Source organism: Mizuhopecten yessoensis, unplaced genomic scaffold (genome assembly GCF_002113885.1).
Source record: "Mizuhopecten yessoensis strain PY_sf001 unplaced genomic scaffold, ASM211388v2 scaffold9433, whole genome shotgun sequence".
In the NCBI taxonomy this organism is placed as follows: Eukaryota; Metazoa; Mollusca; class Bivalvia; order Pectinida; family Pectinidae; genus Mizuhopecten; species Mizuhopecten yessoensis.
This window is the reverse complement of record NW_018408045.1, coordinates 277853-297544: the sequence shown is the minus strand read 5'-3', so window position 1 is coordinate 297544 and position 19692 is coordinate 277853. Positions and strand designations below refer to the sequence as shown.

Genomic DNA, 19692 nt, shown 5'->3' with positions numbered 1-19692 from the left:
ATAAAAACATTGATGTCTACACTGACCTGCTAGAAAGAGGTTCCAGTCACAAAATATGCATGTCAAAACCTTCATCAGTTAAGTGTTTACATTTTATCATTATTTTTGAAGTTGGAGGTTCAGTGGGACAATTTTTCTAGACGGCTCTTAATGGGATCTTATATATCTATATGTGAACAGATGGACTACATGACAACACAATAGCCTCTGCTTTGTGAGGGAATTTAAAACAATCTGAAAATCAGTGGGACCTCATTTGATCGTAGGAAAATTCCAGACAAGGGAGATCACTCACTCATCCACACAGGAACTGTTGTCTGCTTTGTCCTTCGGCCTCGGACATGTCATATTAATCCCACTGTTTCTTGTTAAGGAAAGTTTTATATATAAAGAGAAAGATTTGTATCTTTCCGTAGAATTTTTGTTCATGTTCATAAAAAGGACCAATAATATATTTAGTTTCACCGTGTTATTTACATTATTGAATTTCAATATACATAATCTACATTATCAAGATCAACAGATAGGCAGCAAATTAAGTACAAAGTATGAGGTCAGCCACACCACATGGGATTTTGATTCAAATTGAATCTAACATAATGCTCAACGAAACTTGTACTTGTGATGACGCCTTGACAAAGGATACTCGCAGTAGGCCGTCCCCTTACAGCTGACGGTGTCGTCAGGCATATCATGGCACACAGTACCTACCGGCGCCACCTTACAGTTACTATGACAACAAGCAAAATTCCATGGACTGAAAAGAAAAAAATATGAAACATTTATGAAAAGATTTCCTTAGAGTTATAATCATCTAACACAAGTAACAATATAAATATTCATGTTTCTTGCACTGTTTTGTGTAAATGACGTTTGAAAACTTTCATTTCTTTATGTTTTTCATTAATCAGACTTTCTATATATACACAGCTGTCCTGAAGTGATGATGTAAACAGAAGCTAGTCTAGCTTCAGGAAGCTTACCTATATAGTCAAACTTTAGCAAGAACCCAAATAAATCAAATAAACTGTATAACTCCTTAAACCTAACATTGATGTACGCTTTATGTTTGACCACAATCAAAATCTTTAATTTAACATTTACTTTACAGCAACTTTCCAGCAAAATGCATAATCAATTAATATTCATTTTTATTCAAAACCCTAACCAGACACCCTGTGTTACACCCCTAACCAGAGACCCTGTGTCACACCCCTAACAAGACACCCTGTGTTACACCCCTAACCAGACACCCTGTGTCACACCCCTAACCAGACACCCTGTGTCACACCCCTAACCAGAGATCCTGTGTCAGACCATTCTAACCAGACACCCTGTGTCACACCCCTAACCAGACACCCTGTGTTACACCACTAACCAGACATCCTGTGTCACACCCCTAACCAGAGACCCAGTGTCATACCCCTACCCAGACGCCCTGTGTCACACCCCTAACAAGACACCCTGTGTTACACCCCTAACCAGACACCATGTGTCACACTCCTTACCAGATACCCTGTGTTACACTCCTAACAAGACACCCTATGCCACACTCCTAACCAGACACCCTGTGTTACACCACTAACCAGACATCCTGTGTCACACCCCTTACCAGACACCCTGTGTTGTGTTACACCCCTAACCAGACACCCTATGCCGCACCCCTAACCAGACACCCAGTGTCATAACCCTAACCAGACCCCCTGTGTCACCCCCCTAACCAGACACCCTATGCCACACCTCTAACCAGACACCCAGTGTCATACCCCTAACTAGACACCCTGTGTCACACCCCTATCCAGACACCCTGTGTCACACTCCTAACCAGGCATCATATGTCACATCCCTAACCAGACACCCTGTGTCACATCCTTTGACCACAATCAAAATCTTTAATTTAACATTTACTTTACAACAACTTTCCAGCAAAATGCATAATCAATTAATATTCATTTTAATTCAAAACCCTAACCAGATCCCCTGTGTCACACCCCTAACCAGACACCCTAACCAGACACCCTGTGTCACATTCCTAACCAGACATTATGTGCCACATCCCTAACCAGACACCCTGTGTCACATCCCTAACAAGACACCCAGTGTCATGCCCCTAACCAGACACCCTATGCCACACCCCTAACCAGACACCCAATGTCATAACCCTAACCAGACACCCTGAGTCACACCCCTAACCAGAGATCCTGTGTCAGACCATTCTAACCAGACACCCTGTGTCACATCCTTTGACCACAATCAAAATCTTTAATTTAACATTTACTTTACAACAACTTTCCAGCAAAATGCATAATCAATTAATATTCATTTTAATTCAAAACCCTAACCAGATACCCTGTGTCACCCCCCTAACCAGACAACCTGTGTCACACTCCTAACCAGACATCATGTGACACATCCCTAACCAGACACCCTGTGCCACGCTCCTAACCAGACACCCTGTGTCACACGCTAACCAGACACCCTGTGACACATTCCTAACCAGACACCATGTGTCACATCCCTAACCAGACACCCTGTCTCACACTCCTAACCAGACACCCTGTGTCACACGCTAACCAGACACCCTGTGACACATTCCTAACCAGACACCATGTGTCACATCCCTAACCAGACAACCTGTGTCACACTCACCCCTAACTAGACACCCTGTGTCACACACCTACCCAGACACACTGTGTCACACTCCTAACCAGACATCATGTGACACATCCCTAACCAGACACCCTGTGTCACATTCCTAACCAGACATTATGTGCCACATCCCTAACCAGACACCCTGTGTCGCACCCCTAACCAGAGACCCTGTGTCACACTCCTTACCAGATCCCCTGTGTCACACTCCTAACAAGACACCCTGTGTCACACCCCTAACTACCTCTTGTCACACCCCTAACCACACCCTGTGTCACACTCCTTACCAGATACCCTGTGTTACACTCCTAACAAGACACCCTATGCCACACTCCTAACCAGACACCCTGTGTCACATCCTTTGACCACAATCAAAATCTTTAATTTAACATTTACTTTACAACAACTTTCCAGCAAAATGCATAATCAATTAATATTCATTTTAATTCAAAACCCTAACCAGATCCCCTGTGTCACACCCCTAACCAGACATCGTGTGTCACATCCCTAACCAGACACCCTGTGCCACGCTCCTAACCAGACACCCTGTGTCACATCCCTAACAAGACACCCAGTGTCATGCCCCTAACCAGACACCCTATGCCACACCCCTAACCAGACACCCAGTGTCATAACCCTAACCAGACACCCTGTGTCACACCCCTAACCAGACAACCTGTGTCACACTCCTTACCAGACATCATGTGTCACATCCCTAACCATACACCCTGTGTCACACTCCTAAACAGACACCCTGTGTCACACTCTTAACCAGACACCCTGTGTCACGCCCTAACCAGACACCCTGTGTCACACCCCTAACCAGACACCCTGTGACACATTCCTAACCAGACACCATGTGTCACATCCCTAACCAGACAACCTGTGTCACACTCCTAACCAGACACCCTGTGTCACACCCCTAACCAGACACCCTGTGTCACACCACTAACCAGACACCCTGTGTCACACCCCTAACTACCCCTTGTTACACCCCTAACCAGACACCCTGTGTCACACCCCTAACTACCCCTTGTTACATCCCTAACCAGACACCCTGTGTCACATCCCTAACCAGACACACTCTGCCACACCCCTAATCAGACACCCTGTGTCACACCACTAACCAGACACCCTGTGTCACACCCCTAACTACCTCTTGTCACACCCCTAACCAGACACCCTGTGTCACACCCATACATACACCTTGCCACATCCCTAACCAGACATCCTGTGTCACAAACCTAATCAGACACCCTGTGTCACACCACTAACCAGACACCCTGCTGTGTCACACCCCTAACTACCTCTTGTCACACCCCTAACCAGACACCCTGTGTCACACCCCTAACTACCCCTTGTCATATCCCTAACCAGACATCCTGTGTCACACCCCTTACCAGACACCCTGTGTCACACTTCTTTACTGACCTACACACAGCGTCGTCCACCAGTTTACATTCCTTGTTACAACACTGGTCACCAAAAGTTCCAGCGTCACATTCTTCATCTTCATCTACACGACCGTTTCCACAGAACGAGAAGGATTTCCTCTCAGCTGTCAATTAGGAAAATAAACATTTCATATCATGCCACTTGCAAAATGGAATAAAACTGAACACCTAAATGTTATAATAAACTACATCTACAAATAAACACATGTGATTATATAATTGAAAAAAAGTTAAATCTCATTACCATCGATGCCTTTACTTTGATTACACTGATACATAAGTACATTTAGAGTACTCTGAATCAGATTTATACACATGGCGACAAAGGTTGCTGTGTCAAAGGTGATAGGTAAATATCTATCAGTTATCATGTAGCAATTAATTCATTGAAAAGAAAGACTTCAAATCAGTATTCTGGTACTGTATATTATAACAAGAGTATCAAAGGAGCAGAACAATATACATTTGTATGAATGCTAGATACCATATGTTTCTGAAAAACAGACTGTTCTTCACTTGATGTGGCCAATAAGATTAATGAAATGTATAACCTGTTACAGAATGAGATCAGGTTATCTCATACAAGGAATAGGAGTCTGTGATGTAATCCCAATGGAGGTGCAAGCCAAGCTTGGGATGTTACCAAATTTTAGCCCAAGACACACATGAAGCTAATGTCAGATTACTTACCTGTGAAACAATCTTTGACTTTTGATTTTAGAACAATATAGATGTATCTCCTACTACAAGGCGAGAAATACTATGGAGAGAAACAAAAATATATCTAAGATACATAACAACAATTACTTCCAATAGTGTATGTCAACACATTGTAATTAATAAATGTACAATGTACATTCATATTAGGCATATTAAGGTACTAAAATAGTAACCTTATGTTATATTATGTATTCAACATAATGAGACACATCAAAATGTTCTTTACTACTTTTTCATACATACATGTACTTACAACTGATTGGTGCCGGATATATAAATAATCTCTATGTGTCATATATAGTTACCCCTGTGTGTTATATATAGTTACCCCTGTGTCATTTATGCTAATTACTGACCCATGCGACAGGTGCTGTATAAATAATGAACTCATTTTGTGTCTTATATACCGATTTGTGTTATGTCCTATATACTGACCTCTGTGTGTATCCTTTATACTGACCTGTGTTGTGTCCTATATACTGACCTATGTGTTGTGTGTTCTATATACTGACACATGTGTTGTTTGTCCTATATACTGACCTCTGTTGTGTAACCTTTATACCGACCTGTGTTCTGTCCTATGTACTGACCTCTGTGTTGAGTGTCCTATATACTGACTCCTGTGTTGAGTGTTGTTAATCCTTGATACTGACCTGTATTGTATGTCCTATATACTGACCTGTGTTGAGTGTCCTATATATTTGACATGTGTGTGTATCCTGTATATTGACCTCTGTGTTGAGAGCCCTATATAATTACCTGTGTTGAGTGTCCTATATACTGACTCCTGTGTTGAGTGTTGTTAATCCTTGATACTGACCTGTATTGTATGTCCTATATACTGACCTGTGTTGAGCGTCCTATATACTGACCTGTTGTGTATCCTGTATATTGACCTCTGTGTTGAGTGTCCTATATACCAAGCTCTGTGGCTTATCCTTGTTACTAACCTGTGTTGTGTCCTATATTATGACCTGTGTTGTATGTCCTATATACTGACCTCTGTGTTGAGTGTCCTATATATGGACCTCTTATTTTTATCCTTGAAAGTGACCTTGGTTGTATGTATGTCCTATATACTGACCTCTGTTGTGTATTATTTATGCTGACCTGTGTTGTGTGTCCTGTATATTGACCTGTGTGTGTATCATTTATACCAACCTGTATACTGACCTCTGTTTTGAGTGACCTATATACTGACCTCTATGTTGAGTGTTCTATATACTTAACTCTGCGATGCGTGCCCTATATACTGACCTCTGTTGTGTATCTTTTACACTGACTTTTGACGAGTGTTCTATATACTGACATGTGTTTTGTGTCTTATATACTGAACTCTGTGTTGAGTGTCCTATATATTGAACTCCTTATTTAGAGTCCTATATACTAACCTGTGTATTGTGACCTATATACTGAACTCTGTGTTGACTGTCCTATATATATTGATCTATGTAATGTGTCTGATATAATTATGTGTATGTTTGGTGTTCTTTATACTGACCTTATTATTGGCTTCGTACCCGGTGACAGAGTAAGGATACATGAGATAGTGTCCTCCGTCATCATGTTTTGGAGAACATCGAAGACTCACATCATATTCACTCCCCCAACTGTGACCTGCAGTAAAATAAGAGGTCCAGATAGCCTGTATCTCTCACCTAAATCTTTATGTCCAGCAATGGTATGTATAGTAAGTGGTTTGGGGATCTCAACTGTTTCAAAGTTATGTTCCAGTTATTTAGTCCCTAGGGGTGGGGCCAGACCCAGGGTCGATTTTAATATCATTAAGTTTATTAAGTTTATGCCTATCAAACGTATAAACTGTTATGGGCTGGGGATCTGTTTTAAAGTTATGGCATAGAAATTAATTCACTAGAAGTGGGGCAAGACCTAAGAGTCAATTCTTAATCATGATTGTGTTTGTCTATTGATGCCCAGCAATGGTTTATGTGGTTATGGGGTGGGGGTCTGAATCATTATAAGGTAATGGCCCAAAAATGTAGTCCCTAGGGGTGGGACCAGACTCCATCAATTCCTATATCATGATTGTGTTTATCTCTTGATACCCACCATTTGTATATGTAGTAATTGGGTGGGGATCTCCCGGTTGGGAGCCATCCTGAAAGCAGTTGTGTATTTGTCACCATAACTTAGCAACTGTATACATGGTTAAAGGGTAGGGATCTTGATAATGTCCAAGTTAAACATTCTTTTTGGCCCTGCCCATTAGACTAGTCCATTAACTTTCTGAATTCTGTTCACCTGGCCAAGCATTTTACACATAAGAGAGAAACTTACCCAATTCTGTTCACCGGACCAAGAACAGCACATGTAAGAGAGAAAAATGGACCATCAGAAAAAGATATGTATGACTTGAAAGGTGCTATACTGCTGACAAATACTATATAACAAGACATTTTTGCAAAATGAAATTTTTGTCATTCTTCTGTAAAGTTTATATTTATTAACTAGTCCAAACAAAAATAGGCCCAGGTTAATTTCTGGTAACAAGTTTTTAGGTTATTATTTTTAATGTTTTTGAAAAACATGGAGCCAATATCCTGACCTCATTACTTTTACTTAAAGGGACAATTTAGTGAAGTACCCCCGGTAAGTGTTATTGATTACCCAAAAATTAAGTTGATACTGAAAATATATATCTCCTAAAAAGACCTTTTGTTAGCAATAATTCAACGACAGCTGCCGGTAAAACATACGGCTGTACAGTTAAGGATTTCGCCATTACTGATTAAAAACGCCAAGAAAACATTGTTTCTTGTCAATTTCTCAACATGTATTGTTCATAAGGAGTATCAAACTACATAATCATGAAGAATTTTGTGACAAGGTTATAAAAAACATTTACTTCACTAAATTGTCCCTTTAAAGTTCTTGTTTAAAATCGAAATAAACCACTTGCAGGGTAGGAGCAAAATCTAAGGTAGTGGCATTAATACAGATATACTGATAGCAAAATCATGATTCTGAACACTGAAATGTTTGTGCATTTGTCTTAGTTCCAGAACTTTAACCGTAAAAGGACATATAGCCGTACCATGAGCAGTGACCAGCGCTGCTTCAAGGGAGAGAACTCTGTTTCCCTGACTGTTGGCTGAAGTACTCCAGCCTGTGTTTAGAGTGGACAAATGACCATCCACTGTGAAAGCTGAATAGAAAGCATATTCATTCTATGAAATTCAACTTATCGAAGAATTTCTGATTTTCAATTGTATTTAAAGAAAAAAATCTAAACATGAATTCATATAATGATACTGAAGTCTAATATACATACAGCAAACACAATACATTTATATATCCTTCATTTTGTACTATAAACAAGTACTCTATATATAAGTAGCCTTGATTTAATACAAAGTGACTGACAATTATGTAAATATATCAATGTTAACTATTTCTAGTTTTACTGATTCATACTATTTATAGACATACTGAATTAACAGATAAAGTTAGCACTAAAATTAACACCGCTAGAATAATTGTGTAACGATTTCAAAAAACTCTTCTAAGCATATCGAATCTTTAATTTTATAGACAAGCTTGCCCCATACCTACAAGGTGAGCATATTTCTCCAGGTGTATTCTGTTTATAAGATTAACTATATATAGGCTAGACTGGTATATTCTGTTTATGAGAGGTTATATATAGGCCAGGCTGATGCTTACAAGGTGAGCATATTTCTCCAGGTGTATTCTGTTTGTAAGATTAACTATTATATAGGCTAGACTGGTGTATTCTGTTTATGAGAGGTTATATATAGGTCAGGCTGATACTTAAAAGGTGAGCATATTCCTCCAGGTGTATTATGTTTATAAGATGCTATATAGGCCAGACTGATGCTTACAAGGTGAGCATATTTTTCCAGGTGTATTCTGTTTATAAGATGCTATATAGGCCAGGCTGATGCTTACAAGGTGAGCATATTTCTCCAGGTGTTTTCTGTTTATAAGATGCTATATAGGCCAGGCTGATACTTACAAGGTGAGCATATTCCACCAGGTGTGTTATGTTTATGAGATGCTATATAGGCCAGGCCGAGCACACCTCGCCCAAACGTCTCATATGTAAAAAGGTGGGCTAGACAGTAGCCCTGGAACTCGGTCCCTCTGCTGAAAACCTGACAGTCAGAATAAATTATTCAATAGTGAAAATGTCAATCAGCAATTAGGTATAGGTAGCAGTTCATGTAAAAAAAACACCTGTAATAAAGTTTCAGAAAGGTGATGATGAGCTAATAAATGCAGTTTGTCATTTGAGTATTCAATGTAAATTATGGTACCTGATAGAGTATACTAAGATGTGCCATTCAGACTAACATACCATAATAAACTAGTGTAATTTGCCCACCTATGCAATTTGTGCAGCTACTTTTTTGGGATGAAATGCTGAATAAAACCTTCCACTTACCTATTTTTCACATCATTTTTTCCCACAAAAACTATGTCCAGAATGCCTGGAAAGTTTTTACGTCACATGTACTAGCTTTTCTGATTATTTGCGAGATGTGGTACCAGATATTAGAATTTTCGTAACATTGATTAGTTGTGGGTAGAATATTTGAAACACGGATAAGTTGTGGGTAGAATAGTTGTAATATGGATAAGTTGTGGGTAAAATATTTGTCATATGGATAAGTTGTGGGTAGGATATTTGTAACATGGATTAGTTGTGGGCAGGACATTTGTAACATGGATTAGTTGTGGGTAAGATATTTGTAACATGGATAAGTTGTGGGTAGGATATTTGTAACATGGATTAGTTGTCGGTAGGATATTTGTAACATGGATTAGCTGTGGGTAGGATATTTGTAACATGGATTAGTTGTGGGAAGGATATTTGTAACATGGATTAGTTGTGGGTAGAATATTTGTAACATGGATTAGCTGTGGGTAGAATATTTGTAACATGGATTAGTTGTGGGTAGGATATTTGTAACATGGATTAGTTGTGGGTAGGATATTTGTAACATGGATTAGCTGTGGGTAGGATATTTGTAACATGGATTAGCTGTGGGTAGGATATTTGTAACACGGACAAGTACCTGCAGCAGACGGGTAGTGTTGTAATTCCTGTTAGCCATGTTGTAGTGATCCCCCTCACCATAGGTATACCCTTCATGGATCTTTAACTGGTGACATGAATAATAAACAAGTTTGTCAAATTACAGTTAAATCACAACTTTATCACCTTCAAAAAATGTATGTTCACTGTAACAAATAACATCCATTGTATTGACATTTAATTTATTTTGAAGCCTTTTTTTATGAAAACATGATAATTTTGTCCTTCCTACATATGTAGCAGGGTCAGCTAAAAATATATAGTAATTCTTTCACCAATGAAAACTGGTGTTTTAAATACTTCATGGGTCACTTAATTGAACAGTAAGCCAGGTTTTCACTGGTTCCTGAACAATTTTATGCTATGAATAATTCACACTTTCTGAGGTCAACTGTATATTTAGTACAGAAGTAAAATCACAGCAAGGGAGACAGCCCTTACAATTTTGTCATCCTAAAGTAAAGTAGAGTTTATTTCTGAAAACTCCACATTACCATAGAATGAATGGTAAGTTTTTATATCAGGCATATTAAATCTAAATTCTAAGATGTTAAACAATCACTAACAAGAAATTACCTTAAACAATTAAAGGACTGTTCTCCATATTGGTTATAAACATGGATGAAATTTATTTAAAATTTGTTGAATATATAGACATTTACTATAGCACAGGGAAGGCAACTTTTACACAAACTTAAATTGTGCCAGAGGGGAAAAAATTCCATGCACGAACAAATCACATTATAAACAACCTGTAAATTATCTTCATTCTCTGATGCACCAGTTCAAATGAGCTACTTAAATAAAATTATGCGAAATAAAAATGCAGTCGTCTTGGGATGAAAAGTATGTTATTTTTTATACTTTAAAGAAATGTTAATTTGTCAGCATTCGTGTGAACGATACATAATACCATGATAATGAATTCCCCAACTAACTGAGTAGCTGTCATTCAATTATTACCAAGTATTTTGTTAAACAAACCAAGGTACCAAATACAGCATTACCCGCGAAAGTGTCATACCTTGGAGCAACCCCTGCTTCACAATTGTTTTCTTACCTCTGCTATCTCGAATCCCAATCCAGACAATGCTGAGTTTTCATCTGGCCATTTCGTTCTTTTATATATTGTATTTACTTTGTTCAATATGCTTATCTGCAAATAAAATATTCATGTATGAATTTCAACCTGAAATCAAAACAATACTTAGCCTGATGGTAAAAGAGTGGCTTCTACCAAAGCGTAGGTTTTACCAGACACAAAACCAGAACACTAAAGCAACTAATAGGCCACCAAATCTTCAACACATGCCATAAATGCTTCAACAGGACAATGCTTACTGATTCTTCAATTGGAAACTGAACCCTTAGCTTTAATTTGGCACTGACTACTTATGATTCAACACTTTATACTTAATTGGTGTGTTGGCCATTATCAATACTGGTACATTGTACTTTAATATGGGTGGTCAGGTGGCAGAGAGGATAAAGCACTTGCCTTTCACCAAGGCGACCAGTTTGATTCCCCGATCAGACAAAAAAAGTATGGGGTCATGACCACGTGAGTTTTCTCTAATTACTCTAGTTTCCTTCCACATTACAGCCCCACACCCTACCCATGCTAACACCCAGGCCAACAAGAATGATTAATTTAAGTTGAAATAACTTGTTTCATAATTGTTGTTAAATAAATAAGTTTTTTATTCAGTACATTAATTGATCCAGAAAATGTTTTTTTTCAATTTTCCAGATCAGAAAATAAAGTGGTCTACAACATCATAATTTCAAAGAACCTGGCCTATCATCAATTACCAACTCACCAGATAACTGGCCGTCCAGTGGATTTTACGTTTTCCAATATTTTCGTGGAATGAGTAATCAGCCACGACATACAGGCGACAGGATTTGTGATCTGCAATCAAAGCAGAAGTGTCTCTTCTCTCCCTCTTCCCTGAATAATCTAACAAAAATAAAAATAAATATAAAAATAACAACAAAAAATAAAAATAAAAAATCTTGTTTAACACTAATGATATTTCCATTTATTAATCAAACTTTTATAAGTCAGATTATTGCTGTTTCGAACTACAATCAAGGTTTTCAATGTTTACAATTGACTTTTAGATCAATTGACATGATTACAAGAGAGATGGGTTACAAGAAAACTGGTTTGAGCACAGAATCCATGCATAAGCATGAGAATGGTTTCACGAATATGGGCCCCAATTGTTAGGAAAACATTGAAAATTACAACTAAAAAGTCAAAGTAAAATTATTAACCTTTACGAGAACATTTGAAAGTTAACTCCTGAACATGCAAATTGCAGTGCACAAATACATTACCTGGTAAACATATTTTTCGAATAACACACATGGATAAAAATCTGATCTTTATAGATTTCAAATTAAATTAGTTGCCTTGTGTTATGTCATTTAACATTCACATTCCGTCTTATGCAGATTACCAGGTAGTCTGGTAATAAGACAAAATTTCTATTCTGTCTTTGCGTATTGCAGAGTTATCTTCTCTTGTGAGCAGGTATTGATTGTTACATCATTTGTTTGTGAGAGTAACGTCATCAATTTTGAGAAAATGACATAATTTTCTCACACAAACCAATGACGTAACAATTAATACCTGGTCACTAGAGAAGATAACTCCGCAATACGCAAAGACGGAATAGTTAGGAAGACGTCAAATTAATATGGAAGTTAGTTTAAGAACTTGGTATTTATACACCATAGACAATAGGTCTATGAGATTAAGATTTCTGATAGACCTACAGGAGTTTTGATAGACCAGACTTTGACCAGGAAAATTTCCTTGTATATTTAGTGTTTTATAACATGAAATAAAGGAAAATAAGTAATGTTGCACAGAGGACTTTTTCTCTCACTACCATATCATTGAATCATATACGTCGCATACTTGCCAACTTTTTGAAATTTCAATGGTGAGATCCTGCATCCTCAAAATCAAAACATAATTAAAAAGTACTGTGTATACACCCCCTAGAGACAAAACAACCCTTTATAATGACATATTTTGAGTTGTTCTTTCAGATGAAACCATTAGATCTTAGATTATAGGAATAATTTAGCAAATTCACAGGTTGAAAATACTACATTAAAGGGTCCAAAATCGGGAGCGTACCTCCTAAATAGGAACAGTTGGCACGTATGAGTCATCATATAGGGAATAACTCCACAGACAACTTGGTCTATGAAGTAAATTATTCCCATTTTTCACTGTGATTGTCTATGGGTCAAGTATTAAGTTAGACCACTGCTACGGTAGTGATGGTTAGCTGTCTAGTTCATTGTTAGCACCTTTAACTACAGCTCTGTCCAAAGAGCAGCAGACATTCTGTAAAACTGTTTGTTTTTCTACGTACCTCCAGTCAATTCAATGGTGTCTGCTTCTTCTAAATTCTCTTCTCTATCAATACTGGTATCTGCTCCATCACAAAATCTTTCCCTATAAGAAAACAAATAAAACACTCAAGAGATAATGTTGTTTCTATTTAGTCAGTAAAATGTCTTCAATCTACATGCTAGTTGGATATTAATTATATCAGTATTGTTTCAACTTCATTATCTTTTTTTTATTCATTTATGGTTACTACAATAGTGGACAATGATACTTCAATTGTGCACAATAATGCATCCTCGACACTCAAGGGGTTACGCCCACTTTTTCGCCCCCTGCACCCCTGGAATATGTCATATCAAAACTAGAAATTTGTTTTCCTGAACAAAAATATATATCTCCCCTTATTAGCCAATATGCTTATTTAGAAGAATAGAAAGGTCACATCAAGATTAAGGTGTGTAAATTCTAAACCATTAAACTTTTAAATTATTCTGGTTCATGTGAAATTGTCTTAACAATATCTCTTGATATAGTGAGGCACGACACCTGATTTCAGTACTCGACTCTCCCCCTTCCCAAGCTACATAAATATAGCAAGTTTGGTCATCATAGGAGAAAAAAGATGGAACTTATGCTGCAGACAAACTTTGGTATAAAAAATATTAACAAAGGGCTTTATCTCTTTATATAGTGGGGCACAAGATCCAATTCCAGTGCACTGTTCAGCTTCTGTGGGTGATGCAGGTATACTTTAAAATTGATCAAGATATCTTTAACTGTTTAAAATGTATGGGCCAGACAAGAGTTTACTGAAAGTGTTGCACTCATTTGACCTTTGACCCTGAGGTGAACTAATTCCAGTGCACTGTACACCTTCTGTAGGTGATGCAGGCATACCTCAGGTTTCATCAAGTTATCTTTAATGGTTTAAAATGCATGGCCCGGACAAATTGTGATCAGAAGAATCAGAAGAAGAGCAAGTACTAATATGATATGTCTCCCTTCATTCGAAGGGGAGACATGATTAAAGGCACACAGTAAGTTACTTGTTTGGTCTCAGGTAAAAGAAAACTGACCAATCTTGGCTAGGCTGATACCTGTCCTTTGAAGATTACAGAGGAGTGACACCCGACTTCAAACCTATTCCATTATACGGTTACACAACCGTGAGATTCTTTTGATATACATCAATGATGAAATTGTCTTTTTGTCTCATACACAAGGTGGCGCTGACTAAGCCTTGACTTTCCTATGACATATTCCAGGGGTGCAGAGAGTGAAAGGGAATGTAACCCCTGGAGTACCGAGGATGGCAATAATGATAAAATACAGTAAACAGTACCTGTAGCCAGTGCCGTCTGGGTTTTTATCCCACTTCATGTCAGACTTCCTGTAGGCTATGATACTGTGGTTACTGGACGGAGGAAGGACACGCCATGATGGCTGCAAAACAAACAATACACTAACAAAGAGCGACAACAATTTCATGTTGACTCAATTTTAGCTATTTTTAAGAAAACTGTTATTTTCACTAATTTTCAGTACATTCATGAGAAATAACCCTAACTCTAATATATGAAAAAAACAGTTCTGTGTATATTATCATAGTGACAGAAAAATATTTCTTAGCATGATCAAGGTATGTTAACGCTTTGTTTTTGACACATTTACTGAAGACATGGCTTTCTACAAATAAAATACGAAACTGAGATACTAGACTGGCTACCAGCCCCTTAGTTTTTACTCAAAAAATGTTGATCACTTGGATCAAATTATTTTGAGTTAAACTTTTTTCTTAATAATTCAATATTCTAGAGACGGTGGCCAGTCTACTGAGAAGCCAACACAGTATTTTTTTAGTCATTTTTACTTTTTCTGTATGGAGAATGTAAAATATTTTATATGATTTCCAACCTATTAGATTTTAAAATATTTAATATTATGATATTGTTAATATAGCATAATATCAAACTACCTCTATCACATAATCATCCTCTTGAGTACTTATACTGGCCATGAGAACATCATCCTCCCAATGTGCTGTTACATCAGACTGTGCATCATCTATACAAGCAGATCAATATATGAATATACTTACATGTTTTAAAAGTCACCAACTTATAATTTACAATTCATGCCAGTTTAACATATTAATTTCTACTTTGAATGCTTCAAATGATTTAATATTTGCTAAATATCAGGAAGATTATAAATCCACCAACAGTTAGGCCTCATAAGTGCTTTGTTCTGAACTATTCAGTAAAATATGAACACTTGCAGGACCTTCTTAAATTCTCAAAATAAAAAAGTCATAATAATTTTTTTTTTAAAGTACAGTCAAACTTCAATGATTCAAACCTTGCGGGACCATCGAGAAAAAATAATTGAAACATAAAAATTTCAACTCACAAAAGTTTATGAACATCTTTGAGAACCTGTTTATACTGTTAGTTCAGCACATTGAGAAATTGGAATCTTCAAAGTTTGATTGATAAAAGTTTGACTACAAACTGGAATAGTATCATGGGGGAATGGCATTATTTAACCAGAAAAAGGATTTAGAGAGTAAATGATGGATGAGTGCTTATTAAGATTGACGTAGATTGACTTTAGTAAGATGCTAATTGCAAAGTTGTGAAGTTTTTTGATAAATAAGGAAGGTGGGGGTGGAGTGGGTTCTTTTCAATTCGGAACCAAATAATTAAACAGACCTAAAAGGTGTGTGTATTCGGAGAGGAAGAGGGCTTAAAGTCGCTATCTTTGAAAATCAAAGCATGATTTCTAGTACTGGTATAATCATTTTTTTGGTAATGGAAAATCTCTCCCATACAATTACCTGCAAGTTTTCCACTGAAGAATTGTGAATAGTCGATTGGTTCTTTGCGTATCTTCCCTTCTTTGTCAACAATGGTAGCCTTAAATCCTGGGGATAGAATTGTTGATAGGCGAAGATCTAGATGAAAATCTCTGTGGGATAAAAACAATGTCATAATTGTACATAAAGGTAACCAGAAAGAGGGTAGTGTGCTTCCACCAGGGATCGAACCAGCAACCCCTAGCTTCCTAGTCCACCACTCTACTGAATTAGCTAAAAGCCACGACAACCCAGATTTTAACTCCCTGTCACCACAGGGAGAGCCAAAGACACTGTTTGTAACAGGAAAATATAAGTGTGCACGGTTCCATCGATGATTGAGCCACCCACATCCAGCTTCCCACCCGTTTCTCTACTGATTCAAGCAGAGTGAAATTTCCTCTAGTGTATCATATATACAAAACCTGCCACACAAATACTTACATAAGTTATATGAATGGAATTGACAATGATTACTTGAATTAAATACCAGAAGTAGCCAAATTTATTTTGGAATTGGGAAGCGTAACACTAGTAAGCCAGAGGTCCCAGGTTCGACTCCTAGTGGAGGCAATGAAAAAATAATTACATCTGTTACATTCGCGCTCACGTAGGGACCACAGGATATATGACAAAAATATTCAGCTATACTTGCAAAAGAATTGCTTTGACTTCTTGAAAACTCTGGACAAGTTCTTTCAAGGATCAGGGCTCACCCTGGACCTAAAAAATCAGTAGCCAAAAAAGTAGCCATGTTTGAATTTCAGTAGCCAATTTTTTTAAAACAGCGGCCATATATACTTTTTCGGCCTCCAACCGTTACGGATAGGCCCTCCATTAAAATCATTAAATATTTAATATTTTTTGAAGTGCAATACTATTCAATATGATGTTGAATTAAGGAGTACTCTGTTAAATTAAAAAAAAAATGTTATACATGATGTTTATAATTTAATCCATAATGTGATATTTTTTTAATCCTTTCAGATTAAATGGCTGTAATTTTAAGAAAATATATCTAAAATTAAAATGCTGAAAATTTCCACCAGAACTTTTTTATTTATTTTTTCAAAAGAGAGAAAAATCAGCCTTAATCTCATTTTCTTGACACAGGAATTGTGAAAAAATCTAGCTTGAAAAGTTCAAATAAGATATTATTCGCCTTTAATTCCGTGCCTTCAATCAAAAAATAAAACTAATAAAATCCAAATCAAAAGTAGCCTCAGTGATGCAATATTGATAATTATTTTTCCTTTGTTTACATTCACCGTAATTCATGTTTTATGTAAAAAAAAAAATACATATTTAAAAAGATCATACATTTCAAATGTAAATGGCAGTAGAACACATTTGAAAGGAAAAGGACGAATTTATAACGGTATTGACCAACCCTTCGAAATAAATCGGGAGCACATCACGTCGCGCAACTTGGCCATTGTCGTGCACATGTCGTCGATTGGCACCTAATACAAGCACGGAATTAGATTAGATTTGTTATCTAAGTCCGTAATACAAGCGACCGTCGAAGTAATTCTGAACGGTTTGCTGTTCTAAAAACTGCATAACTGCGATGCTAAATAAATTTTCTCGATCACTTGAAATTCTAAAACGTCTAACCACGAAAGTACANACACCTTTTGCCATCTGAAGCTTGATAATCGACTTTACAACTTAGACAAAAGCATTAATTAACTCGCAGTCGTACAGCGCGCGCTGATCTGTGACGGCCCTGATTATGTTTACGCAATCAGCGTCAGCCACAATACACACGTGTGCTCGAGTAGACGGATCGTTTTCTGCGACAAAGATACAGAGTTTCCACATCTTTAAAAACTTAGTAGTCAATTTAGTAGCCACATCGAATTTTTAGTAGCCAATAAAAAATAAAAGTAGCCAATGGCTACTTTGGCTACCGACAGCGTGAGCCCTGAGGATGGGGAGTATGTCATCCTGATAAAATACTGGGCGCTTCCTACCGACTTGGCTAGGGAGATTGTTTTCTTCAGCTCATTCGGTAGAGTATAAGACTAGTAAGCCAGAGGTCCTGGGTGCGACTCCTAGCGGAAGCATTAAAATGTGTTTACCTCTGTTACCTATGTGTACATGACTGGATCTGAGATCACAGCTACTATCCTGGTATGTCAATACACCCATGTATTGACAGACCAGGCTAAAAGTACCTGGCTGAGATAACATATTTATAACTTTGATTAAATTAAATTGCTCTGAAATCACATATTAGCTTTGCATGGGTTCTGAACATATACAAGTTATCATTTGATTAGCTTTGAGATATTACTTACCTTCCAAGAGCGTGAAATGAAACCTGATGCAGATGAGACTTAGGGTTTGGGTCAATACTTCTTCGGGTTCGTAATTTAATGTCGGATATCTTCAGAGTTTCAAAATACTTTAATCTTATATCTTGTTCCCCTGCAATGAAAAGCAAATTTAGAAAATAAACAATGCATTTTACCAATGATGTTTTCCTTTTGGTATCTTCCTGATGTTTCTTGCTCTACAAACTTCTAGAATTATGTGGGGTCAAAATGTGGTTCATATTTGAAAATTGCATATATACACCATGCTAAGTTATGATTTTTTTTCAATGATATTCAAGTGTGGCTGGATCTCAAATATTGATTCAAACATCAAAGTGTTTTTATCAACTTACGATATATTGCAACCAATTCAATAGGCAGTGAAGATATAGTCTATGTTGCAGACATTCTTTATTGGATTATCTCCCTTAGCTGTAGTTTTAATCGATCCAAGCATATTATTAAATCATTATTTAAGTTCTGAAGGAACATCTTAATCAAAACAGGCATGATTTCACATTGTTAGGAACGGTTCAGACACTAGCTTTAAGTTTTACTGACGGTATAAATCTGTAAACTGTAACTTTTTAACCAGGGTCGCTAATGTAATGATTATGAGCTTACAGGTAAGACATTTTGAATTGAGAAATCAATGTAAAACAGCGACGGAGATCGATTCTACCTGTGCTTATATTTGTGGAGACAAATATAGCCATGAGAACTGCCAATATCCTCATGTCTCTTCATCTGCTCGTGTTTGTTGACATTCCAAACCAACCCATTGCAACAACACGGAAGTTGAACGGAAATTACCGCGCCTCAGCAGTAACTCTGATATCCGGTGAAACTAATTACCGGAATAGGAAACAGGTGCCTGATATAAATATCCGGCAATCAATTTTAAATGCTTCCTAATGCATTCTTTTTCAGATTCCAAAGCCATCCCAAGTGAGATATATATAGATCACAAGAAGCATTTATGAAAAAGGTTGTTTAAACAGCTTGTATAAAAACAATCATAGGCTACGCCACACACATCCCATACGGCATCCTAGCAAATATTGTGGATTTCCGTTATCCGACATTTTTGCTATATTTTCTTTATTAAAACAATATTTGTTAGCATCGCTACGCTCGTCTACTTTTGTATCTTGACCCTATAGTGTGTGTTTTTTTTATTTTACCACCTCCGCAAAACCCCAAGTTGCAACTTGCAACGCTCGGCGGAAATATGCTAGCAT

General features: G+C 37.2%; 1 protein-coding gene across 1 annotated transcript in view; it reads right to left on the bottom strand.

Moving 5' to 3' along the window:
- LOC110458138 (ADAM 17-like protease) overlaps positions 1 to 19271 on the bottom strand; it is a 37002-nt gene extending 17731 nt beyond the window's left edge. The window contains exons 1-17 of the mRNA XM_021509723.1: positions 19134 to 19271; positions 18434 to 18563; positions 16113 to 16243; positions 15252 to 15340; positions 14619 to 14719; positions 13299 to 13381; positions 11724 to 11863; positions 10964 to 11059; positions 9884 to 9970; positions 8821 to 8959; positions 7879 to 7989; positions 7122 to 7127; positions 6325 to 6440; positions 4794 to 4863; positions 4081 to 4207; positions 647 to 757; positions 296 to 358 (exon numbers count right to left, since the gene is read on the bottom strand). Coding sequence (XP_021365398.1) covers positions 296 to 358; positions 647 to 757; positions 4081 to 4207; positions 4794 to 4863; positions 6325 to 6440; positions 7122 to 7127; positions 7879 to 7989; positions 8821 to 8959; positions 9884 to 9970; positions 10964 to 11059; positions 11724 to 11863; positions 13299 to 13381; positions 14619 to 14719; positions 15252 to 15340; positions 16113 to 16243; positions 18434 to 18563; positions 19134 to 19188 — 1655 coding nt within the window. The 5' untranslated portion in view covers positions 19189 to 19271. The remainder of the gene's footprint in view (positions 1 to 295; positions 359 to 646; positions 758 to 4080; positions 4208 to 4793; positions 4864 to 6324; positions 6441 to 7121; positions 7128 to 7878; positions 7990 to 8820; positions 8960 to 9883; positions 9971 to 10963; positions 11060 to 11723; positions 11864 to 13298; positions 13382 to 14618; positions 14720 to 15251; positions 15341 to 16112; positions 16244 to 18433; positions 18564 to 19133) is intronic.
- Between the last annotated feature and the right edge of the window lie 421 nt (positions 19272 to 19692).